General features: G+C 50.7%; 4 protein-coding genes across 4 annotated transcripts; all 4 read left to right on the top strand.

Moving 5' to 3' along the window:
* Window positions 1-1477: 1477 nt before the first annotated feature.
* Window positions 1478-3703, top strand: IUM83_02441 (uncharacterized protein; the record flags this gene model as incomplete). The annotated part of the gene is made up of 3 exons (XM_067926359.1): window positions 1478-2555; window positions 3173-3422; window positions 3487-3703. 3 exons carry the CDS (start codon window positions 1478-1480, stop codon window positions 3701-3703), a joined length of 1545 nt encoding a protein of 514 aa, XP_067796666.1.
* A 530-nt stretch (window positions 3704-4233) lies between these two features.
* On the top strand, window positions 4234-9518 carry IUM83_02440 (cell division protease ftsH; the record flags this gene model as incomplete). The annotated part of the gene is made up of 2 exons (XM_067926358.1): window positions 4234-4642; window positions 9142-9518. 2 exons carry the CDS (start codon window positions 4234-4236, stop codon window positions 9516-9518), a joined length of 786 nt encoding a protein of 261 aa, XP_067796499.1.
* Window positions 9519-10215: 697 nt separating this feature from the next.
* On the top strand, window positions 10216-10545 carry IUM83_02439 (Cell division protease ftsH; the record flags this gene model as incomplete). The annotated part of the gene is made up of 1 exon (XM_067926357.1): window positions 10216-10545. The coding sequence occupies one exon, from the start codon at window positions 10216-10218 to the stop codon at window positions 10543-10545; it is 330 nt and encodes a 109-aa protein (XP_067796709.1).
* A 1930-nt stretch (window positions 10546-12475) lies between these two features.
* IUM83_02438 (TKL/DRK protein kinase) lies at window positions 12476-14257 on the top strand (the record flags this gene model as incomplete). The annotated part of the gene is made up of 1 exon (XM_067926356.1): window positions 12476-14257. The coding sequence occupies one exon, from the start codon at window positions 12476-12478 to the stop codon at window positions 14255-14257; it is 1782 nt and encodes a 593-aa protein (XP_067796811.1).
* Between the last annotated feature and the right edge of the window lie 243 nt (window positions 14258-14500).

Genomic DNA, 14500 nt, shown 5'->3' with positions numbered 1-14500 from the left:
TGCGCGCTGCGCGTAAGCATGGACGTCATGCTTACCCTGCTGCAGGTCGAGGAACTCCGCCCTCGACCGGAACTCGTTTTGCGGGGGCTCAAACGCTTGTTTGAGCTCCTCTTTGAACACTTCGTACGTGCTGAAGCAGGTAGGATCGGAGAGTCGGCGTCCATACGCCCAACTCCTTGCGCGTCCGCCAAGGCAGGACATGGCGAACGCGACCTTCGACAGCGGGTCGACGATGCGTCGAGCCGCTATGGCTGTGTCGAGTTCGACAAGCCATCGGAGGAGAGGCTCGCCCTCTCTTCCCACGTAATTGCTTACGATCAACTTTAATGGTTGAGCACGCGGTGTCGTCCCTGACGACGCCGTCACTGAGGAAGCAGCGTCACGCTGCTCCTTCACGATGAACCCCAGAGCAACACCATGTTGCTCCGTCGGCGATAGCGTACGCAGCATTGTAGCTATCGCCGCTTCTCCAATGACTGTTGACAGTCGTTGGAGGGCCTCCCACTCTGGGTCAGACAGGTGGGGGCAGTCAGCGCGTGCAACATGCGTTGCAGGCGTGTTGGAGCTCTCCATGGGCACCTCCGTGCTCATGTGGTTCTCGGCTCCGCGTTCGTACACCGCGTACGAACGTCAAGCAGTCGGTCGTTGGACGGACTACAAAGTGCTACCAGGTGTAGTGGGTCTAACTTGACTCACTACTTTAGCTTACACGTTGCGCAACGTGTATGAGGAAGCGTAAGTACTTAGTAATTACTTAGGTTAATTATATTTGAGTACACAAATATAATTTAACTTAGATAAGACTCCAAGTAACTTAGTTAGGGTGAAATGAGAACTGTATTGTTTGTAAATTGATCTTACTCTAAAATCTGCTAAAAACTGTTTATCATCTATGAAAGGGGTTGACAGCGGCTGGCTGTCAGAGCCCCGCTAATATGCATGTCTCTGATTGGTAGAAAGATGCTGCTTTCTACCAATAAGATCTTTTGGGTGTGTGTGGACCACTCATTGTGGTGGCCCACTTCAATGTATCCATCGGTGTGTCTTACACCAATGTGAGGAAGTATCCAAAACGTTTAACAGATAACCTATCTGTTAAGTTCACAAGTGGCTTGCAGCCACTTGTACGTGTAACCCCGTTACAAAAACGGTCCTGCGAAATCTTGGAATGTGTCCTGCAGAATTACAGAACGACCACTTTATATCTCACGAGTTGCCGTAAAACCGCACTCGTTAAAAGTGAGTTATTTGAGGTTACGGTTACGGTAATATCGTGGTTACATCTGGGTACTAAGTGGCTACACTGTTAAGACCTGTGTTTCGTATTACATACGGTTGGCAAAACAAACTTGACCCTGTCCAGCCAACCAGAACCAGGATATAAGTGGATCGAACCTCACCCCACCATTCATCCGTATTGTGATAGTAACTGCAGAGCTACCGTCAGTTCCAAATTTGATCAAAGACCAACTGCAAGATGCACTTCGACGGGTACAAGTACGGTGTCAACACGACTCGAGGAAACACCACGTATTACCAGTGCTCAATCTACCGATCTACCGGATGCAAGGGCATGCTTAACGTCAAGGTGCTGGACGGTGGCGACACCGAGGTTAAAGAGACCGGTGAACACACCTGCAAGTCGAAACCTGGTCCCACCGTCCAGGACTGTGGCGAAGAGATGCGCCAACTGCTCGAAATGGAGGTCGTCAACTCTCCCACCGTCATCCCATCGAGACTATGGGAGAAGGTCTGTCGCCAACTCGTGGCCAAGTATCCCAACCATGCTATGAAACCGATGATGCGCGAAGAGGCTATCAATTTTATTAACTACGTGCGAAAGCAAGCCACCGGGGGTGACGTGTATCGTCAAATCGAGGCCTATCCGACGGTGTGCGTGTCCGAATCAGATGAGCGTTCGTTCGTCCATTTTACCGTGTTTTACGACAACACGGGCGATCGTCAGCGCATCGTCGGAATGGGTCATCCGGATTTGATCCGGTTGCTTATGTACCCCGGTGCCTCTATGTTCATAGACGGCACGTTCAGCATAACCCCCCAACCGTTCAAGCAAACGCTAATCGTAATGGTACATGACCATAGCTACAACGTTTACATCCCAGTGATGTACATGCTAGTGGAGGCCAAAGACGAGTGGACCTATTGGTGCGCCTTGCACTGGGTGCGAGTACTGGGAAAGATGCAGATGACCCCCGGGAGCATCACGAGTGACTTCGAGGCTGCACTCATCAAGGGCCTCCGTGATCAATGTCCCGGCACGTCGCTGATTGGCTGTTTGTTCCATTGGAAGCAGGCGATTCGCCGAAAGTTGGTCGACCTCCGACTTCCAACCAATCAGATCGACGAGGCGATGGCTCCAGGTGTACTCGACGTTTTGACGGTTATACCAATTGATGAGATCCGATGCAAGGGGATTCCGTACGTGATGTCCATCGTGAATACGAAGGGCACAGCTCGCATTTGGGCCGGTTTCTGGGACTACTTTGTGCGAACATGGATGACGATGTTCCCCCCACGCTATGGAACGTCAACACGTACGCCGAGAATGAAGTGGAAATGCAAAACCGCGCAAACAACCCCATCGAAAGCTACAATCGGCGTGCTAAGCAGGCGTTCGGCTCCCATCCGACCGTCCTCGTGTTTGTCCAGAGGGCCAAAGTGGAAGCCTTTCGCTTCCTCGAACTGCTGGACGACATCTTGATGCGCTGCCGCGCTGCCCCACCTCACGCCGATCCAGTTACTCTGTCGATACCACCCGCGTACACTGCGTTCAGGACGCCGAAGCGTAGAAAAGCAAAAACGTAGGGCGTTAATCACGCTGTTCGGGTAGCTAGGACTAATATGTATGCTACACTCTCCACTGCATGGAATATATTTCTTTTTTCTGTCAGATTTGTGACTTCCCAGCATAATTAATGTTTCCTGCATTACGTCCTGCTTTACAACAGACTTAATGTGTCCTGCAAGCTGTCACAAATACAGTAATATGTCCTACGAATTGGCCTGCGTTTGCAGGCCATTATGTCTGATTTAGGACGGATTTTCTGTCTGCATTCATTTCTCCCGACTCAACATATCACAGGCCCCGAGAGGATGCGGGTGCCGAGCGCGCAGAGGTTCGCGACGGCGCTGTGTGTGCTGCTGCTGGCAGGCCGGGGCGCCCGGAAGCTGCGCCTGCTGCTCGCCTCTGCGCTGGTCCGATTGCGCGCTCTCGCGGCTGCTGGCCCCCCCGCTACGTCGGCCTGGAGGCTGTTCAGCGCCTTCCTGTTCGACTTGCGGGCCCACCGCGTCGGGAAAGTGCTTCTCACTGCGTCGTGCAGGAAAAGGATGGCGTCGAGACTTACAAGTATATTACTTAAGAGGAGGCGCACCGACACGGGGGTTCGACGCGCAGAGGAGGGGTATTAGTTTAAACATTCTATAGTATAATTTTTGGCGTTCCGTGGTGTATCATGTGACGAGCAGGGTGCTGGTGCCGCCGAGGACCGAGAACACGTACATCCTGGACGCCCTGATACGTTCGGGCGTCGAGTTTGGCTCCATGACGCCGTCCACGACCAGCAGATTGGTGCCCGTGGCCCTGGCGCTGCTGCCGTTTCTGTTCCTGGGCCTGACCTTCAAGATGCTGCGCGGGATGTTCGGCACGTATGTCACGATATTCTCGTGGAATCTCGCGAGCTGATCGAAATACCACACAAGGCTTGTTACTGTAAATATTGCAGTAGCGTCAAGATGGTGCGATTTCAGCAACATTAGCCGCAGTCAGCCGAAGGGTCGGTGCTCTTTACGAGCAACCAGCGCAGTGAACCCATCGAGACTTATGAATGCATGTAAAAACAGAGTTAGAGTATGGAGCAGTGAATGAGCGGTAGGCTCATTCCGGAATCAACAGAGAATAAAGTCAACCTGCTCTGGCCAAGTAAGTTGGGCTCTCATATTGGTGATCTCGAGAGCAAATCTCGGACACCTTAGCAGCAATCATCGGAGTGCTTTCAAGACGTGAGGTCGGGCATCTCTACAAACAACAACAAACGACTTCCTCTGTTCAAGTGCTACCATACACTCTTCCAGCTCACTAATAGTGAGTTGGACAAGTGCGACATAGTAGAACTCGAGACGATGCAAGCAAGAAACACCGCGCGCAGAGTGTTGCGGAGTGGCACCGCGCCGGAACGGCGGCAGCTGGATGGTACTCAGCGCAGCGCCGAACATATGAGGATCGACCGCCTGGAAGCAAGGCTGGGCGAGAACCACGACGATATTCGTGCCTTTGGCAACAATATCAATGCGACTATCAGCAATCTGAGCACCGGGATCAGCACGGACATCGCCGCGTTGAACCAGACGGTCGCGGGCTTGGTGCAAACTATGAGTCAGCTCGCAGAAGGACTGAACCGAGTGCAACAAGTAGCTCAAGACGCTTATCGCATGGCTCAAGAAGCAACTCAGCCTTCACCAACACCAGCCACACGGGAACAAACACCGAACCAGCCACCTCCAGCAGCACCTTCGTGGTCAACTGGATCGTCAGCTGCACAGCAGAACCCGGCTATGGAACAGGGTGGTGCCAGGAGCGGTGGGGTGAATAACGTGACGGCACCAGCAGCTCGGAGTGATGCGAGTTCGTCTGGAAATTTGAATTTGCGGAAAATGGATGTCAAACCACCGGTTGTTGTTGGGGATATCGATGGGATCAAGTTGAACAGCTTTATTTTTCAATTTGAATCCTATTTTCACCAGAAGCGGTATGATTTGCTGGAGCATGACCATTTTCTCGCGCAGGAACTCAACCAGTGTGTGCAAAAGAATGCATTGGTGTGGTACGAGCGGTACATGACCGACGAGACTACAAACAAATTGTGGAGCGTGATTAAGCTCGAGATGATGATGGAGTTTATGGAGCCGAACTTTGAGGAAAAAATGAGAAACCGATTGCTCACGATTAAGCAGACTAGGGGTTACACGGGCTACGTAGGCAAGTTTCGAGAGCTGTATCGTATTATCCGTGTTGACACACTCACTGCAATGAACTTGTTCGTGAACGGATAATCGGACATGCAGATGAAACGTGAAATTCAGCGCAAGAGGCCTCGAGATTTGAACGAAGCCAATCAAGTCGGATTTCTCGAGTGGGAACTCAGAGAAAAAAACACGGGAAATAACAGACCCACTGAAAACAAACCGAAGGGCAAAGTGGGGGGTGCAGCTACTACGGCATCTGGGCAGTCAAATAACCCGCCTCCAGCTGCGCGAAAATCATGGAATGGAGCCCGCTCGGGGAATACCAACGCGAATGCTAGCAGTAACTGCAGTTTTTGTGGTCATGGACCACACCAAGTCTAAAACTGCTGGTTCAAATATCCCGACAAGCGTCCTGCCAAATCAAACAAGAAGGTCAACACAATTTTTTCGCGTATAACGGTCGCCAATAATCAGTCTAGTGACGAGAACGACCATTTAAGCGAGTAAGTCCACTCAATACTGAGCGTTTGAGTGGACATACCCGCAAGCTCAGCAGACGCACGGGTGAAGGCGATGAATGCACGGACCAAGGCTCGGATGCAGTCTCGACACGGAGCCCGATGCATGAAGTAAAAACAATCTATGTCCAGAAAAATGACGATATACATCAACGACAAAGGAAATTCGAGAAAAATGACATGACTATGTTTGTTTGCGTGACGAGTGGAGAACGGAATATGGAATTCGCCGAAGACGATAAAATATCTGCCCAATCCGACGATTCTTCTTCGTTATCTCGTGAATATTGCTGACGTTTGCATACGAACAGCACTGTTCAGTGCACCCGTGACGATTTATTCCTGACGAATTCGAATTTTATCGATAGCGGTGCCACGATCAATGCTGTCAGCCCGGAATTTTGTCAACGTTCTCAATTGGAAACCAAGATCAAAGACCATGGAGCTGAGATACCGATAACTCTGGCAAATAAGCAAGAAATGAAAGTTCGCAAGCAAATTTGCGATTGCATTTGTTTATGGACTCTTTCGCTCCCTGCATTGGTGATTTTCTCGTTCTTCCCGTGCCAGAAAATCAAGACATACTGCTCGGTATGCCATGGCTTAGAGCGGTCAACGCGGACATCGACTGGATTGAAGAAACCATCAAGCCTATGGAGATACCGGCAACGAATAAAAACGACAAAAAGAAGATAAAGATGAAGAAAGTGAAACCTAGGACCACGACGAAACCGTCTAAGCCGGCACTGCAGGTTGGAGGCCAGCGCTTCTCGGTCTCTGGTAACACAAACAATTCATGCAGTAAATACTATCAGCAGGGATTTTTCTCAGTGACAAGTGGTGAAACCAAATATATAACGAGCAAGCTGTTCAAGAGACTTTTGCGAAAACCTCAGGAGTTGGAGTGTGTGTTCGTATTGCGTCCAGTGACTGAAAAAGAACAAACACAATCTGAAAAAAAGGAGTGAGAATCGACCCGAAGAAGGTGAAAGTGCTTCGAGAATGGCCTCGGCCTACTAATAAAATTGAATTACAATCATTTCTTGGTACCGCTACATACGTTCAACGGTTCTGTGATGGATTCGCTCACGATGCGGGACCTCTCTTTGAAATGTTGAAGAATACCGACAGCGCTAAAAGCAGGGTGAAGCTGCACTGGACGTCAGAACAAATTCAACATTTTGAGCAGCTCAAACATTGAATTTCGGCGACCCCGGTACTGGCCGTAGCTGATTTCACTAAACCATTCTATCTTAGGATGCAAGTGACTATGCGATCGGAGGTGTTCTGTTTCAAATGGTAGAACATGACGCGAGGTCGTTGAGAGACCTGTGGCATTTAATGGCAGGAAATACAAGGGAGCTGAAAAGAACAACTCGATCAGAGAAAAAGAGCTATTGGCAATCTTGTTTGGGCTTCGAGTGTGGAGGGTGTATTTGCGTGACAACCCCTTTATTGTGGAGACCGACCACAATTCGCTTGAGGGTGTATTCGCCCAGAAAATTATTTCGCGGCGTATTGCACGTTGGTATGACGAGCTCAGTGAATATCCTGTTTCGTTTAAGTATATCCCTGGGGCAACTAATACCGTGGCAGACGGCATTTCACACCGAGTTGATTTTGCAGAGCCTAGTTCATTGGAGCAAATAGTGGCAGCCAGTGTTATTCACAAGCGTGTGTGTGCTGGTCTGACTGCTGTAGTCAGCGAAGCGATAGCTCGCTACAAGGAGGATCCGATTACACATGCGATTATTGAAGCACTACAAACCAAACCCAACCGAGATAAACATCGCGAATCTGACATCTTGTGCGCTATTCGCTCGGCGGAGACAAGTTGTTGTATGCAGGGCCTAATGATGAAGCCCCACGACTCGTCTTACCAGTTATTGATGAGCTGATTAGTGGGGTACTGTTCGAATTCCACGATGTCGAGTGTTATGGCCATCCTGGTGTTGATGGAACACTTCGTCTCGTTGAGCAACATTACTATTGGAGGCACATGGTACGGAGAGTACGTGCTTATGTCAAGTCGTGCGAAGTTTGTCAGCGAACGAAGGCTAGAAACACCTAACCACCGGGTCTTCTGCAAAGCCAACCAATTCCGCGTGGGCGGTGGACACACGTGGGGATGGATTTCACTGTTGCTCTACCAAAATGTCGTTCCAACTGTGATTCAATGCTCGTGGCAATAGACCCGCTGACTAAGCGGGCTCATTTTGTAGCTTGTAAAGGTACAACTACCGCTCGTGATGTTGCTGAGCTATACAGTGACAGAATATTTGCTCTGCACGGTATCCCGACTGAACTACTTTCCGATCGGGATCCAAAGTTTATAGCATCAGTGTGGACTACATTGTGCACGATGCTGGGCACCCGTCAAAAGTTGACCACTGCTTTTCGCCATCAAGCAAATGGAGTGACCGAGCGCCTAAATCAAACAATTGAAAATTATTTGCGAGCTTTTACGAATGGAGCGTCCGACGACTGGGACTCGTATCTAGCTCTCGCAGAATTTGCATATAACTCACGGTTCCAGCAGGCAATATCGATGGCACCTTTCGAAGCCGATCTTGGGTACCTACCCTCGACCCCTGCTACATTGCTTAGCCAACCTTGTGACACCGGCGCTGAACGACAACGCTGTGCTTTGGGGAAGACGTTCCTCGAGACACAGTCCGATCGATTAGCTACTGTACGACGTGAGCTTCAGCGGGCGGCAGATCGCATGAGCGAGTACTACGATGCCAACCGACCCGTCCAAGCTTTTGAAGTCGGGGAGGAGGTACTGCTATCTACCGAAAACCTGGCAAACTATCATGCTGGAACAACAAAAGAAAAACTAGGAGCGCGATGGATTGGCCCTTACGCAGTTGTCAACAGACAGGACCACGACTATTATGAACTGAAGCTGCCGAAAGGTGTAAAGTTTCATCCCGTCTTCCACACTAGCTACCTGAAGCCGTACATACGCAGTAGTGGCAGGGAGCAGCGGACATTCAAGGTACTGCTTCCGGATAACACTGATGGTGGGTTAGTGGAGGACATGATTTCAAACGCGTCCGTGGCAAGGCCATGTACAAGGTCAAGTGGATCGGACACGCCCGCTGCACCTGGGAACCTCTTGAGAACTTGACATATGTTGGCGACCTGATCAATCGCTTTCATGAACGCAAGGAATCAAGGAGGTTATCTGCTTAGCGGAGGGAATGTCACGATATTCTCGTGGAATCTCGCGAGTTGATCGAAATACCACACAAGGCTTGTTACTGTAAATATTGCAGTAGCGTCAAGATGGTGCGATTTCAGCAACATTAGCCGCAGTCAGCCGAAGGGTCGGTGCTTTTTACGAGCAACCAGCGCAGTGAACCCATCGAGACTTATGAATGCATGTAAAAACAGAGTTAGAGTATGGAGCAGTGAATGAGCGGTAGGCTCATTCCGGAATCAACAGAGAATAAAGTCAACCTGCTCTGGCCAAGTAAGTTGGGCTCTCATATTGGTGATCTCGAGAGCAAATCTCGGACACCTTAGCAGCAATCATCGGAGTGCTTTCAAGACGTGAGGTCGGGATCTCTACAAACAACAACAAACGACTTCCTCTGTTCAAGTGCTACCATACACTCTTCCAGCTCACTAATAGTGAGTTGGACAAGTGCGACAACGGACGCCGGGGGAGTGGGCAAGGACGGCACCAAGAAGGTGCGCAAGCAGCAGCAGGCGGAGAGGATCTCCTTGGACGACGTGGCGGGCATCGACGGCGCCAGGAAGGAGCTGGAGGAGGTCGTGGACTTCTTGAGACATCCGTCCAGGTACCAGGCCATTGGCGCCAAGGTGCCCAAGGGGGTGATGTTGTGTGGTCCGTCGGGAACGGGCAAGACGCTGCTGGCTAGAGCTGTCGCGTCTGAAGCGGGGGCGGCCTTCATGTTCTGCTCCGCATCGGATTACGTCGAGATGCTCGTGGGTCGAGGTGCGCCGAGGGTGCGAGACCTCTTCACGCAGGCCTCGCAGCACCCGTAGTGCTTCATTTTCATTGATGAGATCGATGCGCTGGCTAAGGCTCGCGGTGGATTCAACTCGAACGATGAACGAGAGCAGACGTTGAATCAACTACTCACGGAAATAGACGGGTTTGAGGGGAAGGTCAATGGAGTCATCGTCATTGCTGCTACCAACCGACCGGAAGTTCTGGATCCGGCGTTGTGTTGTAACGGGGCTACACACACAAGTAGCTGCAAGCCACTTGTTGTAACGGGGTTACTCGTACAAGTGGCTGCAATCCACTTGTGGATTTAACAGATAGGTTATCTATTAAAAGTTTTGGATACTTCCTCACCTTGACGTAAGATACACCAATGGATACATTGAAGTGGGCCACCACAATGAGTGGTCCACACATACCCAAAGATCCTATTGGTAGAAAGCAGCATCTTTCTACCAATCAGAGACATGCATTTTAGCGGGGCTCTGACAGCCAGCCGCTGCCAACCCCTTTCATAGATGATAAACAGTTTTTAGCAGCTTTTAGAGGAAGATCAATTTACAAACAATACAGTTCTCATTTTACCTAATCTAAGTCACTTGGAATCCTTTCTTACTTAACTTATATTTGTGTATTCAAATATAATTAACCTAAGTAATTACTAAGTACTTACGCTTCCTCATACACGTTGCGCAACGTGTAAGCTAAAGTAGTGAGTCAAGTTAGACCCACTACATGTGTCGCCCAGGCCGCTTCGATCGCCACGTGTATGTGGGTCTGCCGGACGCCAAGGGACGTGAGGCGATTCTCGAAGTGCACTGTCGAAATGTGCGTCTTGACAGCGAAGTGGACCTGTCTGTCATCGCGGAGGAATGCGACCAGTTGGGTCAGCGCTCGGGGGCGCAGCTAGCAAGCCTCGTGAACGAAGCTGCGTTGCTCGCCGTGCGTCATGGCAACACAAACATCAAACACGCGCACTTTGAGTTGGCTATGAACCGCGCGTTCGAGTCGCAGACTCGCAGTATTGCCGGGTCGTCATTTGAGTTTACCGTGGGAGACAATTAGTAGGAAATGCTCCTCTCTTGATCTGGATTTTGATTATCGAAGCACTGCAGTTTGGTAATATCGAAATATATGTGTAAGGACGGCATGGCGTGGAAATGAAGCGCACGGCAACCTTTTTGTTTTACAAACGTTGAAGGAAGTTTGGGAGACGGATCAGCAGCACCGCTTCAAGCAGACAAACAGTCGCGTCATAGTCGACCGCCATCCGCCCGCCCATGAGCTCCCGAGGCCGCCGCACCCCGCCGAGGGGCGGAAGTTTGGTTTCCCATAGTAGCGCATCGATCGCAGCGCTATATTGGGGTTTTCGCTAGCGCGGATTCTTATTATAATATATGCTATGTATACTACATATACATATAGCTGCTGCTTTAGCTGTTTACAGCATTTGTCAGCTTAGGGTGACCGTACCGGTCGCTATCCAGCCGACAAATCCCAAATTTGGCTTGGATTTGGCTACAAGTGGCGCCAACGGTATCGCCAAATGCCAAATAAAAATAGCTTTCCGATCCCAGCGCTATTTCTGCGGCCAAATACGGCCGTGAAATAGCTTTGGGTAGCGTGAGTACTGGTAACGTCGGCTCACAATCAATTTGAGCGACTCCCACGAAGAGCAAACTGTCGGATATCGGGAGATAAAGCTCTCTATGAGGGCTGGATAGAAGTTAGCAGTGACGGTGGCACAGACATCACGTTGCCGGGGGGGCGGGGAGTGGCTACATGAGCCTTGGTGGCGGGCACCGTCGTCGATGGGGATCTTGTGACGTGGGCGCAGCAGTCTAATGTGTCTACCGGCAGGATCTCTGGACTTGTTTGGCGCCCGACCAGGTCGTGATTCCCCGGAAGTGAAGGTACCTCCATACCACGAGGTGTTCGTTCAATGGCAGCAACGAATGCAGCTTCGTCTTCATTGGCTTCGTCCATGAAAGCAGCTTCCATTACGCTTTGTGTGACAGGAAAATAGCAATGCCGCTCTGAGATTTCCACTCTTTTTCACAGATCTTTTAATTTTAAAAATGAAATATAAAAATTGTTTGATCGCGTCCGCAGGCGTGCAACATTTCCACCTTTATCTTGTCAGATCCTTACGGTAAGGATCCGGTAACACGCACCCGTCTGCGAGTGCTGTAATGTATATTATAGAGCAGCACGTAACGTATTACCTGGCTACTAGCCAGCAAACGCTGCGGTGGTGGCGATTCCATCATGATTAATCCAATCATTTTGGGTGTGGCAGTTTTGGCAGGCACCTTTTTACTGGCGCCACCCTCGGACGAGACTTTCAGAGGGGAGCCGGTAACTGCGATTTACATGTCCTTAGGACGTATGGAGACGGTAAAGGGCCTTTACTAAAGGCCCGGAAATAGTCTCTGTGCCGCTTTAGGAGCGGTGTACGAGACGGCAAACTCATCCGAGTACCGCTTTATACCTGAAACAGCACGAAAGGAGACGTAAAACCTCCGGAGACGGACTCGAGGATTAAGGCTTCCCCCTTTTTTGGGGAAGACGCCGTCTCGTCCGAGGGTGGGTTTCGCCGTTAGTCTAAACGCAAATTGTTCTGACCGGATCCTACTGTATAAAATATAACCAATCTGTTGACTGGCCAGCAACCCGGAAAAACTCGTTTCAGCCTTGCCACGCGCCATACTAAACGCAACACCATGTACCCAATGTCGCGATGTAGCTGCCCGCAGCTTTTCTAGGGATGCTTACCACTCTTGATTCTACTCCTGGCTCCCCAAGTAATCAATAATCAAATACATTTCAGAGCAAGTCGTCTTGTGGATTGTGCACGTGCCCTGCTAAGTGTTACCGACAACGCGTCACGCCTAAGACCAGCGACTTTTGCAGTCCTCAAGTGCATTTCCTCAAATCGAGCTGTGGCTTTGTGACTTCGTCCTACTTTTCAGTCATGTCGTTCCAGTATTGGAGTATGTACGGCGATTCATCTTGCAGTGGAGTGCCGTCCGGCGTCTTCGCGCTAAAGCAAGCCTCGTGCAAATCGCTAGTCCAAGCCAGTTGCGACCCGAAATATGATATCAACGACGCCTTGATCGGATACGTGAAGGAGAGCTGCTACGCGGACGCTCTTTCGGGTGTGTCGGAGCTCTTCGACGGGGAACAGTACGTAGCAGTCAAGTATTTCGAAGACGTCAGTTGCTCAATCTACGGTAACACGGCGGCGTACCGTGCCAACGGCGAGTGTGCGGCACTATATGCGAACCAAGGCTACTATATCCCCGTGAGGAGCGCTATGGTGGGGGCGACGAACGTTGGTCTGGTATTGGCGATCAACGCTGGCAACACAACTGACTCGCTCAACTGTCCTGGGAGTTCCGTCGATGGATACCGAGTGTATCGCGTGTCTTCCGAGGCGAATCGAACGCACGAGTGTACAACTTTTAACCAAGATGTTGTGGGTGGATTTACTTTCTACAGCAACATACCAGCCGCTGACGGCTCTGGCTCCGGTATAACCTCGACCGCCGACGTGTCCAGCTCCGATTTTGCGAATTCAGGCTCTGCTACTGTATCAAAGACTGACAATTCGCTGGGCTCGGTTTCATCGTCGGGAACATCGGCTCCATCATTAGTTAGCCCTAGCTCATCTTCGTCGAATACGGCATCATCGTCCATGGAAACGAGCGGTGTATCAGTTGGTCTCATTGCTGGAATTGTCGCAGCCATATTGGTGATCGTTGCAATCGCTTTCTTCATTGCGAAACGCAATAAGCGATATGGTAACTCTGGTACCCAATCACTTCAAGACCCCTTCATTTCAGCTAGGACTGGTGGTACAACCGCGTCGGACCCATCGACGATAGGCGCGGGACTCTGGAACGACGATGCTATCATTGCAGCTCGAGTGGCGCGGGACCAAGTGAAGATACAAGATGTAATATCTCGTGGCGGATACGGAGAAGTCTACCGGGGGACCTACAGCCACGAGGCCGTCGCTGTCAAGATGCTGTTTCCAGAGCGGCGAAGTGATCTCAAGAAGGTGAATGCATTTTTAGCAGAGGCCAAGCTCATGGCTGGACTCTCGCACCCCCACATCGTGCGGTTTGTCGGCGTGTCGTGGGGGTCTCTGAATGATCTGTGCGTGTTGACCGAGTTGATGAAGGGCGGCGACCTCAGAGCACTGCTGAAAGCGTACGACGAACGCGGACATCCTCAAGGTTTCGACAGCGACAAAATTCGCATAGCTTATCACGTCGCTCAGGCACTCATGTACCTCCACTCGCTGTCTCCGGTGGTGATTCACCGCGACTTGAAGTCCAAGAACGTGCTTCTCACACAGGATCTGACGGCCAAACTGACCGACTTCGGTTCTTCCCGCGAGCGGCAGGAGAACACGATGACCGCAGGTGTTGGTACTCTGTTGTGGATGGCTCCGGAAGTCATGATGGCTGAGCGCTACAGTGAGGCAGCAGACATTTTTTCGTTCGGTGTGTTGCTGTCCGAGCTAGATTTGCAGACACTGCCGTACTATCACGCAAGGTGCGACACAATGACCGGGAAGAAGTTGCCAGATGCTGTAGTCCTGCAGAAAGTGGCGTCCGGTGCCGTGCGCGTCGAATTTTCTCCGCGCTGTCTGTCGTCGGTGGCTCAACTCGCACACGAGTGCGTAGGCCTGGATCCGTCAACTCGGCCATTCGCGCCAATGGTTGTCTACCGGATGCAGACGATCATGAAGGAATCGTTCGCAATATAAAAAATTAATGTTTTCAAACACTTGTTCTTCCGATGTTCCCGGTTGAGTGAGTGTCTGGACGAGAATAGCGTTACAAAACAAACAAGTTCTGAACCAGTCACGTAATTAGTGTGTAGTCATCTCATGTAGCCTTTGGAACACTTCATTTGGATTCACGCGTCATTGAACACCACAAAACCCCTCCACGACCTTCCATTCATCGGCGTCAAGCGTATCGACATGGATGCGGAGCAGGAAGACGGT

This window comes from Phytophthora cinnamomi (genome assembly GCF_018691715.1).
Source record: "Phytophthora cinnamomi strain GKB4 chromosome Unknown Contig16, whole genome shotgun sequence".
NCBI classification, from domain to species: domain Eukaryota; phylum Oomycota; class Peronosporomycetes; order Peronosporales; family Peronosporaceae; genus Phytophthora; species Phytophthora cinnamomi.
This window is presented reverse-complemented; position numbering and strand designations above follow the sequence as displayed.